The sequence below is a fragment of the Zeus faber genome (assembly GCF_960531495.2).
Source record: "Zeus faber genome assembly, chromosome: 5".
NCBI classification, from domain to species: domain Eukaryota; kingdom Metazoa; phylum Chordata; class Actinopteri; order Zeiformes; family Zeidae; genus Zeus; species Zeus faber.
Window position 1 is genome coordinate 24,812,048 of NC_137192.1, and position 18,646 is coordinate 24,830,693.

At 46.6% G+C, this 18,646-nt stretch overlaps 1 protein-coding gene across 1 annotated transcript in view; it reads right to left on the reverse strand.

The window, feature by feature from the left end:
- Nucleotides 1-18,646, reverse strand: part of grm7 (glutamate metabotropic receptor 7) — a gene marked incomplete at its 3' end in the record, with an annotated part of 270,826 nt that overhangs the window by 29,391 nt on the left and 222,789 nt on the right. Inside the window, exon 8 of the mRNA XM_080000236.1 lies at nt 8,135-9,070. Coding sequence (XP_079856362.1) covers nt 8,135-9,070 — 936 coding nt within the window. The remainder of the gene's footprint in view (nt 1-8,134; nt 9,071-18,646) is intronic.

Sequence of the window (18,646 nt, forward strand, 5' to 3'; positions counted from 1 at the left end):
GTGATTTAATTTAGAGAGATCATTTCAAGTATAAAAATGTATATTTATGATCAGTAACAGGTCATTTTTAATTGGTAAAAATAAAGGGTTTGGCTGTTCAGTGATTATCACAAAATGTATTAATGAAAATAGGAATTTAGCAGTTGACGCCATTAAATGTCCCTGTCTCCCACGAGGACGTACGTGTGCAACAATCCATATTTTTTTAATTTGTATGTCATATAGACATTCATCTGAAGCTGTTTGCAGCAACTCTGTGCCTGTAGGAGGACGGACTTTGAAGGAGAACACATTTTTATTTGGTGAATGCGAAAAAGGTGAGAAATCCCCTGGAAAACCTTCAGCTCATCAGTATTTTATTTGTTCTAGATTTCTTTATTTGTTTATTTATTAATTGCAGGAAAGAGACTGATTTTGAAATTAAACATTTTATATTGCAAACAGATGGAAAGAAAAGGAAAGAAAAAAAAAAATTTGGAATTGAATTGAAGTGTGATTTTCTGTGTGGGTGTTGTCCAGCTGGACCCTCACTGAGGGGGTCATGTTCTTTAGCCAGTGACATTACAGGGGCTTCATCCGGACCACGGCATGCTGCTATCCATCCATCCATTTATACAGTTATAAATAAAGAATCACAGCTTAAAAAATTGCCAGTGTAGGTATCCTGGATGTTTGTGTGTGTGTGTGTGTGTGTGTGTGCGTGTGTGTGTGTGTGTGTGTGTGTGTGTGTGTGTGTGTGTTTTGGGTTACACGGGTTTGTAAACTCCCATGCATTAGTGCACGTGCTTGTGTTAGCAGAGTCACATTGCAGCAGCGAGGGAAGCCCAAAATAGAGACCATGCATGCATGCGTGCGTCCGTGCCTGTGTGTGTGTGTGTGTGTGTGTGTGTGTGTGTGTGTGCGTGTGCACGCGTGTGTGTGTGTGTGTAGGGTTAGAGCGATAGGATGGGGGAGGAAAGTACAGAATGATCTAAAAGGAGTGGGGAAGGAAGGCCTTGGGAGGAGAAGAAAGGAGAGGAAAGAGGAGAAGAGGAGAGGAGGGAAGAGGAGAGAAGGAGAGGATAGAGGAGAAGAGGAGAGGAGGAGAGGAGAGAAGGGGAGAGAAGGGGGGAAGAGAAGGAGAAGAGGAGAACGTCAAAGGGAAGAGAAAACAAGTAGAGGAGTGGGGAAAAGGGAAATGGGAGGAGAGGAGAAGCGAGGAGAGGAGAGAGAGGAGAGGAGTAGGGAAAAAGGACACGGGAGGAGGAGAGGAGAGAGGGCAAGAGAGGAGAGAAGAAGAAAAGACGGATGATAAGAGAAGAAAACAACAGTGGCGAGAAGAGAGAATCGTATGGAGTTAAGAAAGTAGAGGGAAGAGTCAGATAAAAGGGGGAGCAGACGATAAGCTGCAGGGGACGGGGGGAAAACACCAGCATTAATGGAAGCCATAAAATGCATCCTCCATGAAGGAATGATATTAGAATTGCAAATATTATTCCCCTCTCTACCCTCGCACCTTTCCCTGTCTCTCTCCCTCCATCTCTATCTCTCTGCATATACTCTATATAGAGGTATATAAATGATATAGGATGGTGTCAGTTTAGCCCTTAATGACAAGAACAAGGCTCCGTGTTCGACCTTGACGGCACGGTTTTCCAACCATGGGGCCCAGTGAATTGTGGGTGTGTGTGTGTGTGTGTGTGTGTGTAAGTGTGCGGGGGCTGGGGTGGGGTGGGGGGTGGGGCTTTGGTGGAGGGGGATCACTCTCCGCTAATGATTCATTCATGAAGCGCTAACGCGTCCCTGGAGGATCCCCTACATGTCACACACCTTAATGCACTCCCCCACATCCCCAAGGTGGAGAACATGCCTGCCCACCCCAGTGGGAGAGCCCTCAGGCCCATATCTGTGTGTCTTACGCGTGTTATACTGCATCGTGCATGGGGAGGTGTGGGCATAAGCAGAGATTTATGCAGCCGTATATAGAAACACATGCACGCGCGCACGCACACTTTATGACAACATGAGGGGGGGGGGCTGCAGGATGAGTGATTTTTTTGAAAATCGACTTTGCTGTCAATAACCAAATGCTGTTGAACATTGAACTTGTACTGTAAAGATTTCACTGCAGGCAGCCAAGCAGCTCATTAAAATATTCAATAACCGTGCAGCGGGGCAGATTCTGGGGGATCTGCAAAAATGTGACATATGGAGAAAATTAGGCAAAGACATACTGTGCACAACCGACAAGTAGTCTGAGTGAAGTCGAAGCGACGTCAAACTCAAAGGGTTTGATAGAAGTCAACGGAAGGCTCCATTCGGTACACAAAAGCTAACGGCATCAAACCGGGTCGTCTTCTTTCCGCAATTACAGCGCCTTTACGGCACTGTAATTCGTTTAATTCGCCGTATAAGCGTTACTCGTGCTTGCTCAGCGCTGCGACCCGCGGCCGGGGGTGGCCTTGCGGCGAATCGAATGTTTCTTGATGATGGAGAGAAAGTTCAACTCCACTCATGGATCATTCTCCAGATCATCAATGTGCCCGCCGTCCCCTACACGTGCACACATTGCACGGCAGATTCACCCTCACGTCCCGATCCGGAAGCTTATGCAGTGCAAGTCAAAAAAATCCGGGATGAGCGTCACCGTCGGATGCACATCAGCGGCGCACGGAACTTCACCTCGGCAATGTTTCCACACAGCAAATCCCCTTTTCAGGGTACAGTAAACAGCTTTTATCAATCTGAGAATGGGACTGTGTTAAGCACACGAGGACTAATCCCCTAAGCATTATCCAACATTACAATCCCCTGCGAGGGAGCGCTCAGACGTGCTTGTGCCGGTTTGTTTGTGTTTTCCTGTGTGTGGTTGTGTTTCACCAGCGCCGAACAATAAAGGGGATTTTTTTTTTTGTTTTTGTTTTTTTTTGCCGTTATTGTCGTTGAGTTGTGGAAAGATTTTGACGACTTCAAAGCTCGTCTGGGTTGGCTGAGTAAAGTAGTCAAAATTAAAAAATGAAAGATTCATGAGAAACCTATCTGGGATTTACTCGTATGTAGTCACCAAGACTCTACAGTAGGTACTAAATCCATCCCAGATGATTTCTTACCTAAAAAAAATGCGTGTTTGGGTGCTTTGAAACACAGAATACATCATAAATATAGAACGTTGCAACTGTTGTAATTAAGGCCGAACATCGATAACTGTAATAGGGGATCAAACTGACACAGTTCAAAAGCAAGGAGAGGAAATTAGATTTGTCATTTAGAAGCAAACCTCCATGATATGATAACATGATATTTACAGTATGGAGTTCAGACATTCATTAGCCCGTATCATGTTTATTCAGACCAGGGATATGACTTTTTGTGTATCTTGGCCGACCCGTAGAGTTAGAGATTTTATATATAGTCGACTTGCGTCTAATGGGCATAGCGGTGATGGAGGACACGCCATGGGAGGAGATCACACCACCGAGGGATTTTGTGTAGGAGCAGAACTTCAGAGGCCCCCGGTGGGGATCCCTGAGGGACGCCGGTGCAAGGTCGGGACAGGGATCTTCTCCCTCAGATCTGGTACAAGTGATTGGCAAGGTATGATGCGACGCAGGCGTGCGCAGATCCCACCGCGGACCCAGTGAGAGACGCTGAATTTCGGGACTTCATAGTTCTCGAATGATTCTGGAGAAGAATCTGAACCAGCATGTCGAGTCAAGCCCGGTGTATTTCTCTAGACCTCAGTCCCAGTCTCCAAGGGCTTATTTTTATTAATTATTAATTATAAAACTTTTTAACTTTACTTTAGAGACGTTAAAGATGTTGGAGAAGTTAACATATACATACATACAACTTTAGATTCTCAACTCTTTTCAAGCGTTACTACTAAGTATACCACTAAGAATATCAATGATATCCAACATGGAGCAAAGATGTGACATCCATTGACCAACACTGGAACTTCAACTCATATTACTTAATTTTTACACACCACACATGGATTAAAACTCATTAGTACACACAACGGCTGAGACCAGCAGTTGTAAACAAATCACTTGGTTTTGCCTGTACAGCTCAGTAGGTACCAGCAAAGCAATGAAGCTCAGTGATGCTGCCTTCTTTGACTCTATAGGCTTAGGTGTGTGTGTGTGTGTGTGTGTGTGTGTGTGTGTGTGTGTGTGTGTGTGTGTGTGTGTGTGTTTGTGTGTGTGTGTGAGAGAGAGAGAGAGAGAGAGAGAGGTTCCATCTGCTTGTTATCTCTCTTTCGGTGCCATTGAATGGGATCATATATTTGTTTTTGAGGATTCTCTCATATGAATCCCCAACACTAGTCGAGTCCCTGCTGTATACACCTTGCTTGTCCTGCTACTGTCTTTTACTTCCACTTCCACCTCTACCTTCACATGTTTGGCCTCCCTCCCTCCCTCTACCCTTCTTCACCTATTTTTTATTTTTTGTCCTTCAGTGTTTGGTTTGTGCATCTGTGCTTTACTATGGGCTACTGTGCGTTCCCTCTGTGTTGAGTTACTGTGTGTGTGTGTGTGTGTGTGTGTGTGTGCTTCATCTTAGTAGGAGTACTGCTGTGTATCCCCTTGGGTTTGTGTATGTTTTTCTGGGAATTTGTGCACACTCTCCTTTGTATGGATGGTTTGCTGTGTGGTGTATGTGTGTGTGTGTGTGTGTGTGTGTGTGTGTGTGTGTGTGTGTGTGTGTGTGTGTGTGTGTGTGTGTGTGTGCGTTTTGCGTTTCTGTTTATGCCTGTCTGTCTTTGTTTATGTGTTCCAATTTTAATGCTTGTCGGTGTGTGTGTGTGTGTGTGTGTGTGTGTGTGTGTGTGTGTGTGTGTGTGTGTGTGTGTGTGTGTGTGTGTGTGTGATTGTGGATTATGTAGGTTGGTATGCTCGTCTCCAGTTGAACATTTATGTGCATGCTTATATATGTGTGTGTCTGTTTATGTATGTGTACGAGTATGTGTGCTTGAATATATTTTCTGTGTGTCTATATTTGTGTGTGTGCATCTATGTGTGTTTATGTCTGTGTTTCTGTGTATTCATGTGTGCGTGTGTTTGTTTATTCATGTCAACCTGTGTGTGAGTGATTGTGTGTGCTTCTCTGTATGTGTGAACACACACACACACACAGGCTAGATTTAATCTGTCTGTTGATCGAGGGCTGTTTATTTGATTGCCTCAATGTGCCACGCCCCATTGTTCGCAATGTAAATGCTGATGATTGTAAACTCGGCATTAAAATAAAAATCCATTTGCTCTCGACTTTGTTTGGGGCTTTCATTCATAAAACGTCACCAGGAAGCAGGAGTTCAAGCCCCCCTCACTTGGGTTCTGGAAATCTCAAGTTTCCGGAAGGTCTCAAGGTTGCAAAGTACGCCTCTTCTCCTCCCCTCCAATTATTTCTCCTACGTTGTCTCACTCTCCATCATCTCCTCCATCATCCACGTGGCCGCAGCCGATGTCTTCAGAAACGTCCAAATAGGTGCTGTATACTCTACTCTCTCTTTTCGTCTCGCCTTCTTTTTGCCTTTCTTCTCTCTCTCCCCCTCTCTCCATCCCAAATTATTTGATTCATTCCTCACCTTTGTCATTCTCATTTTCATTCGGCCTGTTGCCCTCTCTCCGTCGGTCTGTTCCTCCCATTTTCCCCTCTGAATGTGTCGCTCTATCCCCACAGCACTGCACTACCTCCTCTTCCCTTGTCTCTCATCATGCATCCATCTCCCTCTCTTCCTCCATCTTTTTTTTTTTCCAGTTTGCATCAAAGGGTCTCCCACTATGCTCTTTGCGGTGACTCATGCTCATTAAAAAGCTTATGGATCAACTAACCCTAATGAAGGGTTTCCATTAATGAGGAAAATTATCATTTCAAACAATAATGTGTACGTACAGAAAGTGAGATTGCCTTTCTTAACTGCTTACCTACACTAATTACGCTGGTAAGGCTGATCGATTGTCTGGATAAATATGTTAATATCTAATCAAACCAAATACTAAATAAACAAAAACAGTTGAATTGTGACCTTTGTCCTTTACAATTGAGAGACACTAAGGCTTGACATATTGATAATTATCATAATTTAATCATAATTAATGAATGAGGTAATGATGCTATCGGGATGCACAGCGACATTTACATTTTGAATATCTTATTTATTTATTATTATTAATTATTATATATTATTGCTATTTAACATATTGTTTGTATTCTTGATTTTTTAATAGATATATTTAGACAAAATACATACAGTTCAGTATATTCACTTATAAGGATGAAGTTTGTTGTTGTCTGATTTGCACTACAAGCAAGGTTAACATTTTGGTTAGTTGGTTGGACAAACTTCTGAATGTAAAAAGTAAAACAAAATACTACTTGTGTTCCTTTTGCAAAACCTTAAATAAATCTTGATGATTAATAGCTGTGTTTCTTTTCAATTAGAGCACAGCGCGGTGGCTTCTATTTCACCCTCAGGCTGCAAAAAAAGAAAGTCCTGGTAGCACACAGATGAACCAGGAGCTCATGTATTATTATTTTCTTCTTTTGGCTTCAAGCACTGCGGTGCATCCTTTCAGACAGGACACCGGTCCCTCCAGGGGGTGCGCCCCCAGGACTGTCTCTTCAGTATTCAGAGTCAGGTCAAGAGGCAGAGCTTTATCCCTCTGTCAGAGACTGAAGCCAAAATCTTCCAATGTCATGGCTGAGACAGGTTCCATTAGAGAGCTGATCTTCGTGTGTGGAACGGTGCTTTAATACACTCTCTAGGCGAGTGCCCAAAGTTATTAATCTCTCCCAATAGAGTCTGTCTCTTCCTGGTACCAGACTAGGAGTCCAACGTCGATGGAATGTCAAGTACAGTACCCTTCCTATGAGAATGACTCAATGTCAACTAACCTTGATTTGGTTTTGCGCTGTACGGTATTGTTTGGGTAAGTAAAGGACCCCGACAAACAGATGAATACAGTTATTGAAAAATGTATCATATGAATGTTAATGAGCATATTCAGCTTAATTATATTCATCATCACTGTCTATAATTCCATAACAAAGAATAATCTGCACTCACTTGAAACTTGGAGTAAAGCTCATGCAATGACTGTGACTGTGACTCTTCAAACTCTCTTAAATGTGTTTTTTCCAAAGCCCCGCAAAATTACGCCCTCGCCTTTCAGCCTTTGGCGGGTGGTAAAGACGAGCTAATCATGTTCAATTCTAAGAACTGTTAAAGCCTGTTATAACCCCAGAACAACAAAACCAACAATGCAATCAATCTAAATCTCGCAGGAGCCAAACCACCTGTAGTAAGAAAGCTTAACACCCGGGGTAAGCAGCCGTTGTGCTTTGTGATTCAATTTATGCACAATAATGGCTTCATCAGCAGTAGGTTGCTGCTGAGAACAAACTGTGCCCCGGGTGGTAAGAGAAAATTAAGAACAATATCAATCCATGAAAAAATGTATATAGCTGAAATTAAATTGAGATGAGTCATCGCTAGATTGACTTTTTAACCAATTGCCTTCCTGTCCAAGACAAAACAAGTACATTTAACTTGACTTTCTTTTTTTTGAAACAAGTGATAACTGACTGAGTTTCTCTTAATGATAGTTTGACTCTCTGCAGCCGTGGAAAGGAGGTTTTCTTCTCGTGGAAGATGAAGATGGAGCCTGTCTACACTCCTGAAATCCTTCAGGTTAATGCTGCAGAATGCCAAATCACGCTGCCGCCGTTCCATCATGAATGAAGAAATGATGTCCCGCTTGACAGCGGGCTTGTTGAGGGTGTTTGGTTTTTGCACACTGCTGATTTGTAGTCGGCGTGTTAAAGGAGGTATGCAGCCTCTCTGATTCATTAACTCGGAGGAAAGCAAAAAAAATAAATAAACGTGATACCGCGGGCACAAAATACATCTTGTGATTTGCGCCGGGATTAAACCACGTGTGTGCGCTCAGGGTTGTTTCAAATCGGCTCGGAAGCAAGAGTTAGTACTCCTCCTAAAACATGTGATTCATAAGGAAAAGGTTTGGTTAGTAATAAAGATGTAGGGCAGCATTTTTTAAAGTTGATCATGTGCCTTTGTTTTACTTTACAATATTCATGTTTCCCTTCACTTCCCATCCACTAAACCATCCATCCATTAAGAGGCTCCTACCTTTTCTGCAGACTGCGCGGTGCCAAAGAAGATAGGTATGAAAGCCAGCCATACAATGCAGGTGGTGTACATAGTAAACCCAATGGGCTTGGCCTCGTTAAAACTTTCCGGCACCCCACGGGTCTTGATGGCGTAAACAGTACACGTCACCATCAGCAAGATGCTGTAACCTAACGAACAGATGATCTGCAGATCTGTGATGTCGCATTTCAACACTCCCCGAGCCAGACTCGGGTTGATGGTCTTCTGCTCGTCGTAGTCGATGATGGTGTTGGGGGGATCCACCCCGAACCAGATGAAGACCCCCAGGAGCTGGACGGAGATCAGGCTGGAGGTGATGGCCAGCTGCGAGGTGGGGCTGATGAGTCGGGGCGCCGTCACCGACTTCTTGCCCTGCTCAAAGATGCGGTAGATGCGGTTGGTTTTGGTGAGGAGCGCGGCGTAGCTGATACACATCCCCAGGCCCAGGAAGATCCTCCGGAAGGAGCACACGCCCACGTCGGGCTTGGCGATCATGAGGAACGTGATGATGTAACACAGAAAGATCCCGGTCAGGAGGACGTAGCTCAGCTCCCTCCCGGACGCCCGCACAATTGGCGTGTCATTGTGCCGCACGAATGTTGCCACGACAAAGATCGTAGCGATTATTCCAAGCATGGCCAGGAACACGGGAATCACTGCCCACGGTGAGTGCCACTCCAATTTGACAATAGGTATTGGTTGGCAAGCGGTGCGGTTGGCATTGGGCCTCATGTTGTAGGAGCAGAGCTTGCAGGTGAACTCGTCGTGCTGGTACTGGTAACCATCACAGGGTTCGCAGTGCCAGCAGCAGGGCATTCCTTTCACCACCTTTTTCCTCTCGCCGGTTTTGCAAGGCAGGCTGCAGACGGAGCTGGGGATGTCCTGCTCTCCCCTGGGCCACTGCATATCTTCGATCTGGGGAGAGGGCACAGGAAAAGTGTTGCCGGTCAAATTCCTCAAACAAAGGCGCGAGTGAAAATGTGAACGTGCGCGGAATGGGAACGAGTCAGCTCACGGCAAACAGAGCCAACAACCAACAAAATGAACCGAAAGCACTTTCAAATCATTCAAATGCGTGTGTACACCAAGTACGATGCCGGTTAACCACTTTTGTTCTTATTTTTTCATAATTTTGTAAGTCTGTCATATTATGTCACATTGACTTAACTGGATGTCTCCCAAATCCCTCTCAAGGGCCAAAGTCAAAGGTCGTATATGTTCGGACACTGTTTGTCTCTAAACACCGCTGTAAACATGGAAACATTATGTTGAAGAATACGCCGGCAAGGTTCAGTAAAACCTACTGTCGTTTTGGCTGCAGCCTGCATGTGTGGTCTCTTGCTAATGGAACAGTTTTATTGATTTGACAGTCTGACCGCTGCAAATAAGTAATGAGCGCACAATAATGGAAACATGAATATGGAAGGATTCCACCTGGATCATAACACTGCTCTTGAAAGACCTACAATTATCATTAAACATTAACACCTATTGACAAAGGGTGTATGTGTGTGTGTGTGTGTGTGTGTGTGTGTGTGTGTGTGCGTGCGTGCTCGTGCGTGTGCGTGTGCGTGTGCGTGTGCGTGTGTGTGTGTGTGTATGTGTGTGTGTGTGTGTGTGCGGGGGTATGTGTTAACTGTTTTAGATCAACAGCTGGATTGTTTTTGAGATTCGTGCATGTCCCAATTTGTATCTTACCAGTGTTAGGAAAACTCAGGTATTTTTAATCAAAATAATTAAGGGGCTTTGCATGTACTCAGGCGTTTGATGGTCATGAAGGTCCAATTTTTTTTTTTATTATTTTTTTGCGCACACATCAACGCAGGCTGTTTTTATACTTGTAAATGGTAGTACAGTATGTACGTCAGCTCCATTGGCAAACAAAACAAAATGTGTTTATTTTGCCTGCAAATGACACTTTGTTCCCATACATTGCACTCGTTGCCGAGCTCCCAGCGCTTTGTTTTTCAGAGCAGGTGAGGTCAAACAACAAGACGCCATGCATGGTCACTGTACGGCTATTTCTTTCTATTTGAGAACTTTTACAGAGCCTTATGAGACTTTAAAATACCATTGCTCCATCGAGGTGAATGGTCCCACATTATAGAAGAAATACACACGCACATGCGTGTACTTCCTGATCTAAAAAAAACAAGAAACAAACCACGGGCAATGTTGGATAAACCAGCGAAGGTTTAGCGCCGGACGTGATCCTCTCCTGAGATTGTCCAAAATCTCCTCAGCCTTCCGGCTTTTGCCGAACAAAAAGTCGACTTGATAGTCGGCGACAGATTGAGTCACCCAGAGTCTTGTGTTCGCACTCAGCCAGGATCCCCGCATTGCAACACAACAACAACAACAACAAAAAAAAAGCACCCTCTAATCCGCCTCCCACCTTAAAAAGAAAGGGCCAGGCAAACGCCAAAGAAAGGGAAGGAGAATAATATAATTCATCACTTTTCCATTCCCTTCCTCCCCATGTCGTCTCACCCTCTTGACACCGCTTTTTCTTCTCCCCGCGTTTCCGTGTCCCAGCACACGTCCTTCCTTTCCACGCTTTTGTTTTTTTTTGTTTTTTTTTTCCCTGCTCAGCCAGATACTGTACATACTTTTGTCCACCTTCCAAGCTTCAAACTAATCTCATGAGCGCTGCAATAAGCAGCGTGACACAGGGGCCATCACGGCAAGGGAGCCAACCGACACAGCTGAATGGGCTCGCATCCCTGGTAACGACAGGAGATGCAGGTGAATACGCCGCCTCGCTGAGATATATTCAAATCTGACTCCTTAGATAAGGAACACGCTCCACAATGCAAAGTGGATGAGGGGCCGCCCCCCTTTGTGGAACGAGTCAGGGCTTAACAAATCCGGCAGGAATTCACATGGCGGTTTCAAAACGCCGGCTCAATCATTCAAATGGAGGCGCCGTCCGTCCGCCCACCCCCGCCCCCCCCGACGGCCGGGGACGATGGCGTATTCAAGGGTTCGCTCAGAGGTGTCGCAGCCGGTGGAGCGATCCAGACAAGGGGGTTTCTCCGCCGCTGCCCTCCCCGAGCCGACATGCCCCCCACTCTCCTGGGCCCCCGGGGCGGCGAGGCAGCCCTTCCTACAGCCAGGGGCTCCCGTGGCCGGGAAAGTTTCCGCCCGGACGACGAATTACGGGTGTCCGTCACGGGACTGACTTTATATCACATGTTCAAAGAGAGAGAGGAAAAGGGGGCGGGGGGGGGTTATTTCACGGCCACTGTGATAAAAAGGGAAAGACAGGAGTACGGGGAGCGGATCGAGTCAGGGAGTGGAGGAGGAGATACAGGAACGCGTGGTTTGAATAGATTCGTACAGCGGCTTGACGCGGGCTGTTGTTTCCACCCAGCGAGGTGAACCAGTCGACTGTTCGAACGCAGCGGCTCCCATGGAACACGAGACCTGGCAGCGGGAGACTTTGGAATTAGGAAATGTACAAAAATAAATAAATGCCAGCTGGAGGGGCATCTCAGTTTTCGACTTTTTACAACAAACAATACGCTTCAGAAATCCAAGATACGACATTTATCATCCAATTTTAAAATTATTTGAAAATGGCTCTGGTCTATCCCCCCAAAAACATGAGCAAAAGAATAAATACATTCGTCAGCTTTTTGACTTTGGATGTTTTTGAACGTCGCCACATTGGCGACTGTCTGGGGAACCGGCGAAAGGGAATCCAACGCGAGGGACGAACGACAAAAGAATCAACAGATTTGCGGGAAACAGGACGGCGAGAAAGCGACGGCAGAAGAGCAAGAGGACGACAAGGAGGAGGAGGAGGGGAGACGAGAAGAAGAAGATTCTTTATCCGTCACACGGCGCACACATCCATGGCCACCAACACACACACACACACACACACACACACACACACACACACACACACACACACACACACACACACACACACACACACACACACGCGCGCGCGCGCGCTTCAATTGGCGGCCGGTGAAACTTGTTCTCTGCTTTTAACTTTTAACCCATCCCGGCTCGTCCTTCCTCCGGGGTCAGGGGCAGCGGGCAGCAAACAGTGACGCCCGGGGACCGATTCCAAACGTCCGCCGCCGGCCAGACGACGATCTGGCGCATGTTTTTGGCGGCGATCAATGCGGATGTTGTGTGGAGGAAACCCCACGTGAGCTCAATGCAAAGTCCACTCCACCAATTCCCCCTCGCCCACTGCTCCTGGCTGCCCCCCCGGAGGAAGGACAAGCCAGGATGGGAAAAATGCAGGGCCCACATTTCACCGGCCACCACCATATATGTGTTGTAGTGCGGTCATGTGACAAATAAAGATTCTTAATTCTTAACAGCGTCCCAGGCGGGAATCAAACCCACGACCTCCTGGCTGTGAGGCAGCAGTGCCAGAACTGTGCACAGCGGGAGGGAATGGAAGGAGGAAGACGCCGGGAAGAGAGGCGGGGAGGTGGGTCCGTCCAGCCCCTCCGGCTCCACCCGTCTGTCTGTCTACCTTCCCTGCGTCTGCATCTGTCTCCTTCTCTTATCAGTTCCTGGCAGACCTTGTCTCCTCCGCCGGCCTCCGCCGCTCCGTCAGAGTCAGCTGCCAATGGATGCATCTGCCCACCGGCCTGATGTCATTGTACGCGGCTCAAGAAAGAAAGAGAGGCCTGGTTTGAATGCACGACCATGGCCTGACACCCGACACACCGCCTCATCCAAAACCAACTCCATCACTTCACGATGGGAGGTTGGAGAACAGAGAATAACGTCGCCGCCGGGAAACATTCTCTGGCGGGTTTTGGAGGTGTGGCTCCTCCGGCGCGCGTCTCGCCGTCTTTTTGTCTTGTTTCACTTTTTGGACGTCAGGCTCGGATCCTGGAGATTGGCAAGCGTTGATGGGCGCGCGTCCATGCTCCTTTTGTGATGGCCTTCTCCGCCCGCAGCGACTCGACAACAATGCCGCTGCACCGGCTGGAGACCCGCCTGCTGCTTCCCGAAGTGACGTTACATCACTGCGTCTATCTGTCTCTCCCTCTCTCTCTTTCTCTCTCTCTCTCTTTGTGTATACTTATTATTGGCCGGCTCCGTTTAAAAAAGGGAAAATGTGCAGCCTCCCAGGCTTTGTCGTAGCAAAGCAGCTGACCGTACTGCAGCAATTTAGTGGAAGACCCGGGGTTTTTTTTCCAGAGATTTATTTTTCTTCTCTTTCAAAATCTGTTGGCAGCCTCTAACGTTTCTTCTGGTGCTTCATGGAGTCGTTCAGTAACCCTCTCCAGTGCGCGTCATGCGTGAGAGAGTGTCGGCGTGTGGATGCAAATGCATTCCGCCGTTTGACTGCACTGGTGTTTGTAGAAGGGAGGGGGTGGGGGTGCACCTACATTGATTATTTGGAGGGCGGGGTGGGCACGGTTCATCCATGCTTTCATTGCTTTGCCCCTCGCTCCCTGGCCCTTCCCACAGCAATCGAACTGCCGGCGCTGCTGTGCCCCGCAGTTCATTATGCAGCCTTTAGGGGGCCCAAGTCCCCGAGTTCATAATTAAACGGGCGGAGGAAATAGTAATGGGATTAATAGTCTTGTTGCTATGGCTACAATTACAAAGGGGTTTACCTACGCTCTCTGCTCTCCCACTACCTCATCTCACCCCGCCACTGGGGGCTCATTACTCCGCCCGTGAAACAATAAACCACAGTAAACCGCTCTTAGAAATGCAGCTTCTCACATCTCCGGTTCGTTGGATGGCTTTGCCTCCTTCCGTCTCTCCTCCGTTGTCGGGGAACAGAAAGTCCATCTGTTCCTTCCTGCCTTCCTCCCTCCCTCCCTCCCTTCCTTCCTTACTTCCTTCCTTCCTTACTTCCATTTCACAGCATGCTTCTTGTTATAAACTACTTCCCCAAATGTTCTAATTGCCTTATTTGATGTTTCAATTCAATTCGATTAGATACAGTATTTATTCATGGAGGGAAATTACAACAAAAAAATAGGCAAATTAATTGCAAAAAAAAAAAAAAAGAAGAATAACACAGTTTGGCAATACAATAAACAGTGAACCTCCAAAATCAACTACACAGTGTTGCAAAAGATGAGTGTTATATATTTTTTTTTGCCAATTTCCGTTCTTTTCTTTCTGTATTATTTCCTTCCTCCCTCTACTTGTTCCCTTTCCCGGCCCCAATGTTTCTTTCGCTGTTCAGAATCACTCAGAATGGAAAATGCAGAAGCGACCATAATAACGGTCGGCAAAGTCAGCGGAATGTCCTCCTTCATACCACGTTCCTTTATTATCATCTATGGCGCGAGAAGGAGCGCTGTCAGTGACACGGAGCGGCTCCTTCCACACACACACACGCACGCAAGCACGCAAGCACGCATGCACGCACACACACACACACACACACACACACACACACACACACACACACACATTAGCTTCCTCCCATTAATGTGTGCAGTGCCACAATCATTAGCTCGAAGACTGTGGATCATGATTAGATTGATTAATTGAGTGGAAAGGGAAATAACTCCCACATATCCCTGCAAGGCAGTGTGTAGCCTAATGTACACAGTTAGGATTAGCGTCGAGCCGGAGTGACATGAGCAAAATGAACGAGGAAGAAAAAAAAAGTGCACAGCACCAGACGGAAGTCGCTGCCTCGACGGGTCCTCCATTCCAGTCATTTCAGACTTTTTTTTTTTTAAACAAATTTAGATTGGATTCTCACGACAAACACACAGTGCAGAGGAAATTCCAGCTACCGACTTTGCGTGAGCTCTTGATCAAAACGTAACGTTTTGATCAAGTGGAAATTATTCAAATGTGTTGTGGGGTGGGCATAAAGGGGAGAGACTTGGAGTGTCTCTCATAGCTTGAAAAAAAGAGAATTTGACATATACAAACTTAGTCAACAGGAGAACCTTTATGAGCACTCTATACATTCAATAACTGGGCAATGTGCAGCAGCATATCAGAGAAAATAAACATATTGTATCTAAAAACATTGGTCCAGAAGTGATGCAGCTGAAAAGCCAGACGGTTTCCCGTCACAACGTTCGCGAAGCTCCACATACGACATCTGTAAAACTGCCACTGTTCAACTGGCGCATTTAATTAATAATCATTTGCAAGATTCATTCGTTTAAAAAAATCCCATATTTGACACTTTTCTTTAGCTCTGACTTTGTACAAAACTGCCATTTTGCATTATACATGTGCTCCTCTCCTGCTTTGCAGTTTCCGTCGTCGGTGGCGCATGTGAGAAAGAGCAGCACCGTCGGATAAGAATATACATCCCCATGACACCAAGACGAGGAACCTGACAGAAAAAGTACAGTAATACACTGTGACTTTTATATTTGCCATCAAGTTGGACAATTTTGCATATAAAATGACCTGTATTTGCCATCAGAAGGATACAACTCCAATTCCCAAATGCTCAAGTGCAAAACTGATATTGTTCATGGTATTACAGTTCAGTAAAGTAAGCCTTAATGATAATCCAGGAAGGAATCAAGCCTGCTCTGGAAGTTCTTGTCTAACCTATTCTCTCCAACTTTATTTGGAACTGTGAAGCATTTCACTCCCGGGTGCCGCGCTGCGACCTTAATTCCAAAGAAAATAATGAGAAGCAAGTGTTTATTAATGGAAATGTGCGCTCAGAAGAGAAGTGTTATTTTGTTCCCTAAAGGTGAAAAATATATACATTCTTTTCCCCAGCTCCCGACCCTCATTCAGGCGTTGCATAAATCGGACTTAAATCCCATTTCAATTCTAACCCTTCTTCAAATAAAAAAAAAAGCTAAAATGACGAAAAAAGAGAGGAAAATAAAAAAGGCTGAAACATTTAAATAGCGATAATCCTTCCTCCTCCTCCTCCTCCTCCTCCTCCTCCCCCTCATCGACATTAAAAACAGCCTGAATGAAAGCCAAACAACGGAGACACGCTAATGTCACTGCATAACAAACGTTCATTCAAAAGTGCACAGGCATTATGGGCGACGTGCGAGGGGATAGTTCCTCTGGGAATCGTTGTGTTTCATCTCGTAGAGCGGGGGTGTCAAACCCTTTAGCCGGGGGACAGGATCGGGCTAAACAGCACTTCACTTTTTTAATTTTTATTTATTTATTTATTTATTTATTTATTTATTTTGTTGACCGGCACAGCCTATTTAGAAGCTCTTCCAGACTAATAAAGTTGGAATCAATAAACACTAAGCTCCCATCCAGATGGCCCCCGAACGGGCAGGATGCTTCACGGCGCGAAGCTGTTTTTATGGGGCCCCGTCGTGGGACGAATAGAGGAAGCCGCTGAATTTCACGAGGAAGGCACAACAAAGCGGGATTGCAAAGCCCTCAGTGCAAACTGCACGAGCATCAACAGACATACACGTCTGATATCAACAACATGGGGAACGGGGGGAAACAAGGCCTGCAAAGATGATCAAACATGACTGAGAGATTGAGTTATAGCGACGGTTCGGACGGGAACAATACTTCATCACCGTCTCAATTATTACAAATCGCCTGAAGTCACCTGATTCCACCTCCACCCCCATCTCCCCCGTTATTGCCTCCCATCTCCACCGCTATCAGGTTGTACCTCCACCACCATCTCCCCCGTTATTGCCTCCCATCTCCACCGGGATCATGCTTCTACCTCCACCCCCATCTCCCCCGTTATCAGCTCCCATCTCCACCAGTATCAGATTCTGCCTCCACCCCCATCTCCCCTATTATCGCCTCGCATCTCTACAGGTATTACATTCTACCTCCACCCCCATTTCCCCCATTATCAGCTCCCGTCTCCACCGGTATCAGGTTGTACCTCCACCCCCATTTCCCCCATTATTGGCTCCCATCTCCACCAGTATCAGGTTGTACCTCCACCCCCATCTCCCCCGTTATTGCCTCCCATCTCCACCAGTATCAGGTTCCACCCATCTATCAGGTCCCATCTCCACCTAGTTCTGCAAAGAAGTCATCTAGAAGCTCCCGTCCTCCATCATAGTTCCATCATATTCAGCTGCATCCTTTGATCCTGATGCCAAACTCTGACCGTGTTGCTTTCACTCCGTCTGGTGTCTCCTGATTGAATTACAGGACAACGGCTTGAAGTCGATAACCTTCAAACGCGAGATTCAAAAGCAGAGGGTGTTCGACACCAGTTTCCCGTTTTGTTACGTGGCATTTTCCAACGTGACAGGTGATGCTGAGGGAAATCTCTCCAAATCTGAACAGCATGTTTTCCAATAATCCCCCCCCGCCCTGGCAGAGGTCGGTGCTCTCTTTACGCTTTCTCGTTCCATAGCCCTTCATCACAGCTCCAGTTGTAAGGGGCATGCAGGAGGTGCATTCCACCGGGAGGATTAGGCAAGTTCTCCGTCAAATTAGATCAGGACTTTAATGGTAGAATATCCAAATGGGATGTGTCGGGAGACGCTCGCCGGTCGGCCACAAAGAAGCGACGGCGTTCCAGTGTTTTTTCCCCAAATCCTTGTCGGTTGTGTCGTCCGAAGGGCAACCCTGTCCCGAACTCTTTGGAGAACCGCGACGTGAGACGGGCAGGTCAGCTTTGGTTCCCAGCTGTGGCAAATCGCGGATTTCAGCCAATCATCTATGACCCGTCACTCGCATTACCCCACCCTCGGGACACCGCCCGGGCTTGAGTGACAGCTTGTTAAGGAAGAAAAAGGCAAAAGGTTGAACCGGCTCACACCCTCAAGAGCTGCATCCAGAATGGCCTACTATCCTTATCAGCCCCGATAGGGATCCCTCTCCCTATTATTCTAATAGTGCAGCAAATTTGTGTTTAGAATGTCTGCAACGTGGCACGGCAGCACAGTGCATTGCACGCCCACCTCGGGCACTGTTGGCACCGTGCTCCGGCGGCGCCAACAATTATGCCCCAATTATGGGGCTTTTCTGTGCGGAGTTTGCAAGTTCTCCCCATGCTCACATGTGGTTTCATCCATGTAACATCAGTAAGGACCCTCACCAAAAACATGCACAAATTCCGACCTGCGATGGACGTATGGAACCAGGTCCCCGGGTGTGTCATCGAATGCTGCCCACTGCTCCTGGCTGCCCCCCCCCGGAGGAAGGACAAGCCAGGATGGGTCGAATGCAGAGGAGCCATTTCACCGGCCACCACTCAAAAGCATGTGCATGTGGGTGTGTATGCATGTGTTGTAGTGTGGCGTGTCATGTGATGATTAACGATTCTTGAAAAAAACCACAATACGCTCAAAGGAAAAAGCAACGCAACAGATATTTGAGTTCTGATATTGAGCAGAGAGTATTTCAATGTTTGCGGAGTTCCTAAAACAACGTGAAATTTATGACATTGGGAACATTTTCATCACCCATCCATCTATCACCCAATCATCCATCCATCCCTCCCTCGCTCCATTGGGCTCATCAGTCTGCAGATACTGCAACACTCAGGGACGGTTCCCACCGAGGGGACGATTCCTTCCCAGTGAACCATTTGTTCCCAGCGAAAAC